The 14,113-nt window shown below is 38.8% G+C and overlaps 1 protein-coding gene and 1 pseudogene across 1 annotated transcript; both read left to right on the top strand.

Moving 5' to 3' along the window:
- Nucleotides 1-671: 671 nt before the first annotated feature.
- LOC118102593 (up-regulator of cell proliferation) lies at nucleotides 672-6,929 on the top strand. The gene is given in 11 exon segments (XM_047338995.1): nucleotides 672-875; nucleotides 1,444-1,487; nucleotides 1,619-1,682; nucleotides 6,213-6,357; nucleotides 6,359-6,394; nucleotides 6,396-6,589; nucleotides 6,592-6,656; nucleotides 6,658-6,719; nucleotides 6,721-6,749; nucleotides 6,752-6,805; nucleotides 6,808-6,929. Coding segments are annotated over 10 exon segments (777 nt in total). The 5' UTR covers nucleotides 672-875; nucleotides 1,444-1,481.
- Nucleotides 6,930-7,689: 760 nt separating this feature from the next.
- LOC124851328 lies at nucleotides 7,690-8,912 on the top strand (annotated as a pseudogene).
- Nucleotides 8,913-14,113: the final 5,201 nt, after the last annotated feature.

Raw genomic sequence — 14,113 nt, forward strand, 5'->3', positions numbered from 1 at the left:
CACTGGGGTGGTATGAAAGGCCTGACCACTTGTGATCAATGCATTTGCCGACACAATATCCAATGTCTTGTGAGCTGAGTTGGCTGTTGTTTCATGGCAGAAACAGCTACTACAGTCTATTCTTTGACCTTATCATACATCATCTGTAAATGAATCATTGTATATCCTAGACAACGCCCCACGTACTACCTGAGAGGGACTGCTTTACATTTATGATCTTTCACATGCACTCACAATCAATGTCTTTGATCAAAGTGCTCTCCCAAGAGTTGGACTTTTTACCCTTTCCATTGCATGTCCATACATAAGCAAAGCTGACATTCAACTTATCTATGAATCCAGTTTATCTTAAATGTATTGATGGTAAAGATGAGTTGCATGATACTGCAACATGTAGCCTTTCTTCATTGTAACAGTTGAATTTCATGAGTAGATGTTTCATAGCTTGTTTATTTTCTGCAAATTCCACCACATCTTCATGCCTGTCCCAGTCTCAGTGTATTCATGACAACTTTACAGTTCATTTTGATTGTGTGGGAAACATGTAATAAATATTGTAAATATTGTTTCCATGGGCTTCAACATTGATTTAAAAAAATAGGCAATGCACTAAGTGTGTGGCATTATTTCAATTTACTGCAAACCGTCCCTTTCTGGGAAACCATGTGACCGTGTCAAACTCAAAGTGAAAGTGTCTTGCTGAGGAGCATAAAAGGAGTGTTCTGCAGCGCATTATTGCATTGGCTCGTGTGGTGGAGAGAGGTGTTTTGTCTACGGCATCAGCAGAAATACTTCACCTGCAAGACCTGAGTAACTGCGAAAGAAAATCCTGGACAAAAGAATGCAGTCGTGCCATGGGTAAATTTCCTTCAAAGGTAGGTTGCTTATGACAGAGTTTGGTCGTTATATTGTTTAGTCAGTGATTTTTCTAACATGTGCCTGATGGGAGGACCTGCATAACTACACCAATAACATAGCTTTGTTAGGAATTTATGAAAATTACTTATGTTTTTTTTCTTTTCGCGAGAATCATTGATGTGATGAGAGGGGTACAAAGACATTTTAAAGACTGGTTGATGTAAATTATTACACCCCCCCCCCCTTCCTCCAGTCATGCTTGGGCCTCCTCCACTTCCTGTGGGCTGGGCTTAAAAGGCCACTTCCTGCAAGCTTCAAGCATTTTGCCCGGGGAGCTCACTGCAAACAAGTGTCATTGCAAATTAAAGAGAAACATAGAATAATTAAAGAAAAAGACAGAATATTGACCAACTTGTGTGCACCCAACTCAGAAAATTAACTGTCCGTTAAATAAAGAGGCTATGAACAAATAACTATGTGTAATGTTTTTACTGAAATGAAATGTAACAAAACTATACTAACACTGAGCTGATGGTGTAACCGTCACAGGAATGAAGCCTCACAGAATTGTCTTCTATTTTACAGTGAGAAGCACAAGTGAGAGGATTGAGAGTACAGCCACAATGGAGGTAAACAGCTAATCTAGTTATTTTGTGTTGATAAAAACTAATTCTATGGAAACACTTCACTATAAGCTAATGTGTATGGGATAATAAGTTGATTCGTCACGTTTGCAAATGTGTTTTTTTCATTTATCAAGGGAATGGGCGATGGAGATCCACCTGGTCATCATAACCTTGGCGCCAATAGAAACCGCCACGAAGGTCAGTCTCATGCACTCTATTGTTCAGATTGAAAGGCACCATTTACTGTGCAGTTTGTAAGTAGTTTAAAGCAGTTATTAATATTTCCATCGTTAAAACTGTTGGCTTTTTAACAGAGCAGAGCACTACTGTGAACACAACAGGCAGCCATGAAATTCTTGAAAACTATATAACTACTACTAAAACTACAGGGTTTATAGTTATGGGTTGCTGCACAGACAGTGACAAGTAGCACATACAAGGCAGGGCTGTTTAAATACCCTCACTTGCAAAGGTCATGGTAGTCCAGTGATTCTCAAACTGTGTGGCGCAGAGGCATAACAGGTGGGGCGCGCGACCGGGAGGGGAAATGTGAGGCGGAACTAATGTTTTGACGTCCGCATCTCTTTAACGGTGGAACAGTAAACAAATCGTTCTTTCGCCGTAGCCAGGGGTCGCAACCCGCGGCTCTGCGCGATATTCTTGCAGCGGCTCCTGTACAGTGTTGTGCATGTCGCGCATATTTGTCGCGAACAGTGAACTCACGTTCACGTTAATTTGTTAAATCATCGTATCAGGCCAGCATGAAATACCAGGAGCGGGCGAATGTGTGTAGTGTGTGTGTGTGTGTGTGTGCCCCCAGACAGCGCACACACACACACAGGCCCCGGGGCTCCGCCCCCCCCGCCCCCACTCATTCGCTCAGAGAGACACACACAGTGAGATCAGAGCTCGTTCACGTGAAGCAGCCGGTCAGTGACAAACAAGACACAGTGTTCAAAAACCAAGTTGAGAAGAAAGTACGATGAAGCCGATCTTGCTCTTGGGTTCACAGTGAATGAAGGAGGACATGAGGAGAGACCAGTGTGTATTTTAGGTCTGAAAACTCTGGCAGCTGACAGAATGAGACCCAACAAATTAAGAAGACACTTCTGGAAACATTAGCAACTTCAGTCACATGCATGTGTTCTTTTGGTTGAGCTTTTATCATCGTTGTAACAAAGTGATTATAATTTAATTTATTTTTCTCATTTTTGAAAAGTACAGACTATGGAGGAATGTAGTGATAAATGTCACCAAAAGTACTTCAATTAAGTTGAATTTCAGCAAAGTTATTGCACTATTCTTTGAAAAAAGTGGCAAAATGTCACAAAAGTTGTTTGAAAAAGGTTTTTTATTTGCACATCAGAAATTCCTGAAAGTAATGTGAATTTAATGTTCATGTGTATTTTATGTAAATACACATGTTAAACTTGGCTCATTTTGTCATAATTTTGTTGGGGCAGGGGAGCGGGTGGGGCATGAAAAATATTCTAGCTCCAAAGTGGGGCATGACAGAAAAAGTTTGAGAACCACTGTGGTAGTCTAACAACTAGTGGACAAACAGGGAACATGCTCTACATTAGCATTTACAGTAAATGCCAAACCTGAAGTTACGTTCCCATCAGTTACTCATTAAAGTTGGACCTCAGTCCACAGACAGTCCTTCTCTAAGAAGAACCTGTGTTTACGGCTAAATGCTGATGCAGCAGTGCTTGCTCAGGTTTTCTACTGAGGACATGATAGAAGATCACTATATTGAAGCGGGTGGTGGGATGACTGCACTTGGTGCTTTTAATGCAGTCCACTCGAAATATTAACCTAGATGCACAGGTCTCTAGCTCGGATGTGAGTGAGACTGACTGGGCCAAGTCCTGTGCAGACAAAAATGAGGCGACACTGAATAAATCTTCAAACAAGGATTTTTGTTCAGTCTATTTACAGCTTTGGCCTCAGTTTTCTGAAGTGCATTTGACTGAGCCAAGACATCCGGTAGTGTAGCTCCAATAGTAGGCAGTTGTCCTTACATTTCACAAAATATAAACTCGTCATTAGATTGCCCAATATTGCACTGACTGATAGTCATGCTTTTCAGTGGTTTTAAGAGGCGCATCTACCTCAAAACCTTCTGCTGGCAACCTTAGCCACCTCATCATTGTTATAGCCACAGCCATAATACCCCAGATTTCTTCTCTGACATCATTTTTATTAGTTTATTGTGCGTTTGCAAAGTTGTTAAAATCAACTATCAATGTATGATCTTGCAAACCTGCCAAATTAGCTTGAACAACTTGAAATAGTTTCCTCCATTTCCAGTCCAGTATGTTCCTAGTGTCCATTACATTACATTACATATCATTTAGCTCAGTGATTCTCAACTGGTGGGTCGCGGACCCGTTTTCAGTGTGAATAGGATCAGTTTTGTTGGTTGTCATAGATTCAGTGAGTGAGTATTCTCAGCCAAAGCTACATAATTTGAGTCTTTTTGAAACTACTTAATAGTTGGACTTTTATTTCATGTTTGTGCATGAAAGCACTGTTGAGTCTGTTAAAAAGGCTGTAGTTATTGAATTGTTATGTATGTTGTATTACCTTAGTCTAAGAAGCAATTTTGGGGTTTTAATCAAAATGCAGCTAATTGAGTGTAATAGGGAATATTTCCCTCTCTAGCATCGCCACCTGCTGGTCGTTTTGGTTTATCATTAAACTTGTTTTTTTGTGTTGGCATACTGTGATATTCTGTACTATCTCAGGTTCAAACTGCACCATCTTTCCATTAAATAAATTTGAGAAATTGAGAATTTTCCTCGATTTGGGTCGCGGCTTGTCATTAAGGGGTGATGGTGGGTCCCGAAGCCAGACCAGTTGAGAACCACTGATTTAGCTGATGCTTTCATCCAAAGCGACTAACAATAAGTGCATTATGAAAAAGGCTGCCATTACACTTATGAGTTGCACAAGAGAATTTCTAATATAGGGAGATGGTCCACTCTCACAACTTCCTGGTTGTGGTGGGGGGCACTTGCAAGGTCGCACAGAATGTGTAGCCCCAAAATGTAACCTTCATGGAGTAAAAAAATAAAATAATTAACAATTCTGTCAATTTGCTTGATGTAACCTTTCTGCAAGTGTTAGTGACATCATGTAGCACGAGCGTCGCCATCTTGGTTTCACCAGAGCCTGCGTTTTTGTGGGACATAATTATTTACACCAGAGTTAGAAGCTTCTACTTTAGATGTACATTTAGCTGTCAAACACGATGATCCTCCCTTTCCTCCTTTACATGGCCATTTGACTTCATTTGCAATGAGTCACAAATCCTTGATCGACCAATCAGAATGTGAATGAAGAATGTTTGCATGAAATGGGCAAAATCCCAGTAGGAAAAAGGAAAGGATTTTAGAATTTGTTTCATTTCAATTTCAAGTCGTGTGTGGACCTTTTTGTCTCGAGGAAGGTGTAGATAATTCTTTTAGCTGTTAAACGTTATTCACTCCAACTGCCTCACAACTGCCCTCAAGGTCAATTGCAGCCAATCGAGTCTACAGATATGTGTTTGGTATTGATCTACTTGTTCAATTCTTGGCAAGAAAGACATAAAAACATATTCCCTAAAATGACAACTCTATTAACTATTGTGTTAATATTGAGGTACTGTGCAGTTATGCCACATTATATTACGACAGTATCGCTATTAAGATAAAGTTAAATACACTTTAACAAGGTTATCCAGCTCAGTTGAAATGTTCAACTTCACCTTTTTAAGATTAGTGTTTTAGTGGCAAGGTATGGCGAGTTGGTTGAATCCAGATCTGGTTAGCATTGTTTTATTAGAAAGTTGTGAAATGCTCTGGCAGTTTAATGTTGGTCCTGATATGCATGTCTGTGCCTGTTGTTGACTGCAGAGCATTGAGCGAGCCATATGTCTGCTTTACAGACAATTACCCAACCTTGCAACAGAAATCAGGTAACTGTGACAATAGTCAGGCTAATGTTAGCTTGTATCCGATGACAAGGCTAGAGGTAAAAAAAGTTCTGTTTGAAAGTTGTGATGTGCCAGGGCAGTCGTAAATTGTTTTGATCTTTGTCCTAATATTAACGAAAGTCTGTGCTTGCACACCTAAGTGTTGCTATAGTGGTTTACTGCACAGCACGAGTTACCCATTTGTCTGTTTAACTTGCAATTACCACAGTCAGCTGCAGATCTCATGTTACTTTGATGATGCACTTGGGCCAAAGTAAATTTATTTAATTGTCATTGTGCAGTGCTCTGGTAGTCTCATGTTTTTTATGGTGATAAATAATGCACTTCACAGTGTTCACCATAAGTCCAAGTGAATTAAAGTGATGTAAATAAATCTTTGTATATTACCTGATATCTATATTTACATTCATGCAAGACGTGAAGTCACATTGACATATAAAGTTAAAAATAATTGATGGAGTGGACTAATGATGTTATAACCTCAGTAAATAATATAACAATCTCTATTGTAATAATATATCATTTATAGATATCTGATTATTGACTTTAAAGGTACACTAGTAAAGGGGTGGAAAAAAAATTTCAGATCAAGAGTGGTTTCAGTTTTCTGTCCTTCCAAAGACATATATACATACTAACTTATTTAACACATATCATCCAAACCTCCCTAATGCTAAGGGGAATGATCTGAATACCACTGGCCATTGTAATTACGGGTTTAATAATCATTGTTTTCATGCCCACAGAGACACAACAACAGACCTTGTTGGAGGATCTGGGCTTGAAGCAGCGCTACACAGAGAAGCTAACACTGAGCGAAATACTGCAGATTGACCCGAAGGCCATCACTGATGAACCTGCCAAGTGCAACTCAGATCTTCCATGGTATTTTTGAAGAACTAATGATGGTAAATGTGACACAGAGAAATAAAATCAGAATGTGAATCATCCAATGACGGAGTTAATGAAACGATTGAATTTGACTTCAGTAATCAGGAGCCACATTACAGACTCAGGCAGACAAGGTAAACCCCCTTGACGGTAATCACTGCTCTCTTCCTGTGGGGTTCTGATGGTTTTGTGCAACAGAAATGGGCCCTCAAAATGTCCATGTGTCAGTTTTCAGCTTCCTGCTTCCAGATTGTGACACAGATCAGTGCAAACTCATGCTTTGGGCCATGAGAGACATTGGCTAAAACGTACAGACCTCAGTCACTTGTACAATCCAAGGGTTTTACTGAAGAAAGAATTGTTCTCTGAAATTCCAATGATATCTTTTGTGAGACTGGGGAATGTTCCATGTCCAAGTCAGAGATTCTCAATAAGCTTTTGAGCAATGACTTTTTGTTCACAAGAATATGGAGTGTGGTGACACTCCAAGAAGAATATCCAATGGACTGACTGAAATAACTTGGTACCTTCCTTCTGGCAAAGAAAACATTGATATTTATACAACAATGTGAAATAACTTGTAGATATTGTCATTTCGAACCAGTTTCAAATGATAACTGCAAAAATTAAATTCTTAGACAGTTAACCCTCTTGATGTAATGCTGTTCAACTTCCCCACCAATAGTAGTAAATAGATGTTTTTATCTATAAAACTAGAAGCAAATATTTAGTATGATGCCTTCAAAACAGGCACAAAGCGGCTTAATAAAAAGAAAATACCACTATGTGATGTATAGAAAATGATTTAGACTTGGACGTATTTAGGAAAATGACGAGTTATTCTAATCATGTGGAAGAAGATGCATTGAGGAAGATGCTTGATATTGCCTGCGAATTGGGAATCTTGGTTGATGAAGATCAGTCCAGAGTGTCAGACTGCCAGGAAAATGCAGATGCCATAACATCAAAAATTCTAAACATCCCTGACTACAAAGCCACCAGCTTCCCTGCATGGCGTAAATACAAAGGAATTAACAATTTTAGAGAAGGGAAGAATTTTCTGCCTTAAAAATCTTGATCTGAAGACATAGAAATATACAAAGCAGGGCTTCAGGAAAGAAAGAAAAACTTCGGAAGAAACAGAGCTCTGAAAACATATCAGATGCCATGACGTGCTTCATCAGTGCAATATCAAGCCCAGCATAGAGAGACGTTATTTCCTGAAATGGATGCGACGAACCTGATAACCTGTCTCGAGAAAAAACTGTCTGGCCTCAGGAAGGAGTGCATAAAGAAAATGCAAAGATGCTGAGAACAAAGAGGCCTCAAAGTCATTGATAAAGAGCTTTCCAACAGCTCACTGGGAATTGAACACTCTCTTCCGTGAAATGGGTCAGATCTATGAAGCTTCAGTTTCTCTTCCAGAACAAGATCTGTCACATAAACAACTACAGCATCTGCCAGAAATCTGTGCAGGATTGTTGCTTGATGGATTTCCCGAGCTTTGTAGATGGAGATGCATCTAACATACCTCTCTACATGGGTGAGTGATATTCTCTCTCAGCTCAATGAACTGGTGTCTCCAAAGAACAAGATACTGGTCAAGCCACGGCTCTTGGAGTTCAGAGCACAGAAAGTCCACTTTCTTAACACCATGTTTGGAGGCAGTTTGCAGTCAGCAGGCTGATGTACTGAGAAGTGAGGCAGCACATGATCACCATCATCACACGTCGCCGCAAAGTTGCTCATCAGAATCAATGAAGATGTCAAAAAGTCCTCAACTGTGACTTCATGGTCATCATTGACACTGAGGGCTTAAAGTCAGCAGAGAGCTGTACAACTGGATGATAGCCATGAGCACGATAATGAGCTCAGAACACTTGTTGTGGGGCTGATGACATCACCATTATCAATATTGCAATGGAGAATTCCACACAAATGAAGCGACATCCTACAAATAGTTGTGCATGCGTTTTCAGGATGAAAGAGGGGCAAAAAGCCTAAATGTCAGTTTGTTCACCAGAATGTGTCAGATGTTTCAGCCAATGAGAACACCCAAAGAGAGAGGAAACTGCTTGCTGAATTTAGTTAAACGAGATGACACAGACAAGAAAGCCAAAATGGAGAAAAAGAAAAGAACACCTGCTTCACTGATGTCATGGAGTACAACCTAGAAACTGGGAACTGGTACATTCCTGACTCTGGAATGGAAACCCACCAATGGCACCAGTCAATGCAGGGTACAGCGAAGCTGTATACCAGTTCAAGAAAACATCACCCAAATACTTTCAGGGAAACTGTGAGTCCCTCTGCTAATGACATCTTGAAGTTTGAAAGTGTGGATGTCAAGCCTGTGGAGAGCAGTGAAGCATGAAACTTCATCTTCAGCTTCAGAAACAGTCTAGTGGCTGAAGCATACATGAAGCTATGCACAGAATTCAACAAGTGGCAATGGGACTTCAAAGAATCCATATACAAGTGGATAACAAATGCCGAAACAACCATCTCAAATTTTGGAACACCTGTTTCAAATCTAAAATAGTTGACCTGAAAGACCTCATATCTTATTTGAAAGGCGAAGTCTACAGAGCTGATGGAATTGGAGAAAGCGCATCTTGAAAAACTGAAAATCATTTGAGCAAAAAAAGACGTGCCATGTCCATCTCGTAGAACGATACAAAGAGGACTTCTGCAAACAGTGCAAAGATTCTTCGACAAGACATGGAGAACTCTGTGTATAGTCAACTCACAGCATGCTGAAATCAAAGAGGGACAGACAGAAGTTAAAAAAATCAAGGAAAATCACACAAAAGAAATTGAAAAAGCAGTGTGTGCACTGATCGATGAATGTCGAAAGAAAAACATGAAGATGAGAGATGAAGAACTGAACCAAGAATTTGATAAGATGTGGAAAGAAACAGTAAAGAAACTGTCTTTTTCCAAACAAGAGCCAAAAAATGTCTTCACCAGTGTCTCCCACTACTTAAGAATAAATCTCTCACCCAAAGGGAGTCATGCATGTGAATTGCTGAATCAAAGACGCCTGCAAGATTGTGGCAAAACGCCTTTCAAATACAAAGCCACAGGAATGCTTGAAAAAGCTAAAAAGGGGGCGAGCAATTGGCTACCCATTGAAGATCCCACAATCAGGCTACAGAAGATAGCTGACAACATCATAGCTGAATGCATTCAGTGTGTGAAGAAAAAAGGGAAAACAGATGCACCTGAAGCAGATGCAAAAAAAACTAAAAACTACTCTGATGCTTACATCCAGGAGATCCTTCGCATAATTGATGAGAGGCTGCAACAGGATGAGGATGTTACCGTAGGCATTGAGTTTGAAGTTTCTCTAAAACAGCACATCTGTGGCATTGCAGCCAGACACTTTCAGAAAATGCACGAAGATTTCTAAAGGAGAAATGACCCTTACGTATGTCTGAAGAAAACAAGAAATGTTTGTGATACTTCAAAGATGTGTTCCATCAACGGACCACAGAGCCAGAAGGCTAGAAGGCAGAAGAATTCACCTAAAATGTTTGAAGCCTGCAGTTGAAGACTTGTCTACAGTAAATCAATTCTGAGTATCATTCATGAAATGAGGAAACAATCAAGAAATTCTGTCACAAGAGTCCGCCTCCCAGTATGAAAATGTTACTGGATTTGCTCTCAAAGCTATAAGGTTATTGAGTACGTAAGGTACATTCATTTTCAAACAGGGATATGTAAGGAGTGGATATCACCAAACAGTGAAACACTTATCAAAAGATTCTAAGATGTTTGAGCTAGTGATCCGCATCTTGACTCAAGTATCAGAAGCATAAAGGCTGCAATCCACAAGGCCACAAAGAAAACAAGTGCTGACTTGAAAACATTCATTAACAACTTCTGTCAGGAACTTGGTGATTCATTGGTCATTTCCCAGGATGCACTTGGTGATTTCATGATCCTGAACAAAGCAAACCAGGAACAGTTTGCTGACTGGTTCACAGAGTTTGTGAATAAAATGGAAGAAGCTCTGAGGCAAGAGTTTAAAAGAAGAGACATCAAGATGATACTGAACCGTGATGATGTCAAGTCCCAGAATGAGCTTTTCACCCAAGTGATTGGATGTGGTAAACGGTGTCCCTTCTGTGCAGTGGCCTGTGTGCGTGGAGGTGGTAAACATTCTGTGCATGAGGCTTCACTGCATAGGCCAAACGGTCTGGATGCACGTGAGTGGTTCCATACTAAAAAACTAGCCACTGACATATGCTCTTCATTTGTGGCAAGTGACAACCTTTTTACCTGGGATGCTGTTAAAGGTGGAAGTGTCCCTTACAAAAATTACAAAGACATCTTCCCAGATTGGAACATTCCTCCAGATGGAAGCTATGAGGCATCAGACTACTGGAAATATGTAATGGCAACGTTCAATGAGGAGTTTGCAGTAGAATATGGTGTAAAGCCTGCTGATATTCCTACAACCTGGAAAAATATCTCACTTCAACAGGCAGAACAGAGTCTCAAAGTGTCATCTAACATCAACTGAGAGACAACAAGCTGTCTGATTAGAGAAGTGCACATCCTCCTCATTACACTGATTCATTATCCTGTCATGGATAATTTGATCCATTTGTGTTCACCTTTATCTGAGAATGTTTTTATGTTTTTAACAAAGTAATCTGCTTTAACTCTGTGTTGATGAGCTCACTGAAATACAGTCTGATAGTCTGTGTACATTCTAGGAGCACATGATAAGAAACATACCAAATAGATTTTAGGATTTTGTTTGACATAACATCATTATCTGTCCTCTACAAACATCCACGCAAATAATCAAGACTGAAATTGTTGGTTTTTCTTTTATCAAATTTAATGTGAGATGCTATTTTTTTGTTTCTATGACAATCCTGATGTCAAATATTTACATATGTTGTCTCTTATTAAAACATGACCATGTCTGTATGTGGTATCATCCTTATCAAACAGGATTTAAAAAATCTGAATTTAAAAATCTGTTCCTGTTCCTGTGACGTATCTAATGTGAAATATTTACATTTCCAATGTAGGAAAATATTAAGTGTATATGTCAATATGTTGTTGAGTTTTTTTTCTCTTTAAATTGAGCACAATCTTTTTATTTTCTCCCTCAGAATGAAGGGTTTCTTTGTTTTGAGTTTTATCTTGTGGTAACTATTTACACTTTGAAAGGAATCAAAAGATCATTCACTCCATTTGTGGTGTTGTCAACATGTACGGATGAATTACTCAATTAAACAGATTCCATAAAGAAACAATGGCAGTGCTCAGCATGTATTCTTCAATGTTCCCCAAAGCACAATCACAGCATACAGAACACAACAGGAATACTATCACCTTTAACTTTTCTTTTTTCAAATTACTTTTTCATATCTACAGTCATAGGATTTGTGTAGGTTTGCTGCTGTGCTAAATCGGCATTTACTGTCATGGGTTTTTATTCACAGTAATGGGAACGTGACATCCAGGTGAACCTTCTAAATTTACTAACCAGTCTGATATCTGAAATGCTTTTTTCTCATGGTGAGAAAGTAAGCTTTAGTTACAATTTTCAAGTTTCAGCAAATCAGTTCTGATTTTGCTGGTAGGTCTACAGGGTGGCTCTTTTTAAAATCTCCTCACATGAAGCAGACTTATTATCTTTGTGTTTTTCATTTGCTTTGTGTTGACAGTGTGCTTTAAAGGAGGTTATTGTTTCTCACCCACCCAACAGCAAGGTGTGTCATAAGCTTGGCAGGAAAAGGCCAGTTACAAAAGATGAATATTTAATGTGTTACATTAAGTCAGGAAACCATCAAGCCAAATCATTTTCACAACTATATATTAGAGTCTGCATAGTTCAAATGCAATAACCTATAAACACTCCATTAAATAGTTATTGAATCTGGTAATCTTATTGTATTGTGGAGTGATAAAATCGATGTACTTTTGTATGAAAACAAGCAGCTAGTTTGAACCGGTAAATGAGCTGAGCAACATAATCTTTTATCTACTTCAGGATTTCTGCAGTTTACTACAAGATCAATTTAAAGTAGCAGTGTGTAAGATGTCTAAGGATTTCTAATGCTCTCTTTGCACAAAACGGGATATAATCCTCATATCTAAGTTATATTAACTCTGTAGTGAGCCTAAAATAAAAACCGTAACGGAAAATACTTTAATAATAATAAGTAATAAACAATAAATGTACCACTGAAAAACCAAAGGAACGGCCCAGGCTTCATCTGAGAAGTGAAAGTTAAAGTGAGGCGTGGTGAAACAGGAAATGAGGATAAACACCTTGTTGTCTCCACGATGGAAATCTACTGAGAGACAAAGAGTTTCTGACGCTGAAGTCTCCAGTTTTCTGTTGAACAGGTAATTTACCAAATCAATATAAATTCAATCTGTTGTTTGATAGATTAGTTTTATTACTATGCACCAGAAATACAATGTTAGTTAACTTCCCACCACCTCAGGATGTGAAATTATATATTACAGGAGGAGACTCTTTACAGCTTTCTGACCCTGATACATCAACTCCAATGAAAGAAAAACCCTTTTCAGATCCAGCTTTGTTTAGCAATGGAGTTTCCACTGGAATTAATATTGCAATGTTTATTCTCTGATGTTTTATAATCAACAAAAAGTTTCTTTCTTCCATTCTTTGTTATTTTCTCTCCTTTCTGACTGCCATTTCACCATATCTATTTTTAAAAAGTTTTAAATGCTTCAGTATTATATTTTTGTTGTTTCCACAGCTTGCATTTGAAATAAATCACTCACATCCACACTCCATGTTCAAAGTTGTTAACATGTATATCAGATATTGAATGGTTGATAAATGAACCAGCTTCAGAAGACTATACAAATGTATATATATAATATATTTTTAATTAAAATATACATTTATATAATTAACTTTTTTTTTGTAACTCTTGTGGAATACAAACCCTGTAAGCTATTCTCATATAAGCGTTACTTTGCCAAACTGGATATGAAATGTCAAATATATTAATAAGTATTGTAACTGTTTTGGCCAGGACCACTATTCGCCCTGAAAAGCAAAGCTGAATCAGTGTGCCTTTCACGCAGACCAACCTGTGTAAAAAATCTGTTTATGTAACACTACCGTTCAAAAGTTTGGGGTCACCTAGACAATTTCGTGTTTTCCATGAAAACTCACACTTTTATTTATCAAATGAGTTGCAAAATGAATAGAAAATATAGTCAAGACATTGACAAGGTTAGAAATAATGATTTTTATTTGAAATATTAATTTTGTTCTTCAAACTTTGCTTTCGCAAAGAATGCTCCATTTGCAGCAATTACAGCATTGCAGACCTTTGGCATTCTAGCTGTTAATTTGTTGAGGTAATCTGTAGAAATTTCACCCCACGCTTCCTGAAGCACCTCCCACAAGATGGATTGGCTTGATGGGCACTTCTTGCGTACTATACGGTCAAGCTGCTCCCACAACAGCTCAATGGGGTTGAGATCTGGTGACTGCGCTGGCTACTCCACTACAGACAGCATACCAGCTGCCTGCTTCTTCCTAAATAGTTCTTGCATAATTTGGAGGTGTGCTTTGGGTCATTGTCCTGTTGTAGGAGGAAATTGGCTCCAATCAAGCACTGTCCACAGGGTATGGCATGGCGTTGCAAAATGGAGTGATATCCTTCCTTATTTAAAATCCCTTTACCTTGTACAAATCTCCCACTTTACCAGCACCAAAGCAGCCCCAGACCATCACATTACC

This window comes from Hippoglossus stenolepis, chromosome 23, assembly GCF_022539355.2.
Source record: "Hippoglossus stenolepis isolate QCI-W04-F060 chromosome 23, HSTE1.2, whole genome shotgun sequence".
Classification (NCBI taxonomy): domain Eukaryota; kingdom Metazoa; phylum Chordata; class Actinopteri; order Pleuronectiformes; family Pleuronectidae; genus Hippoglossus; species Hippoglossus stenolepis.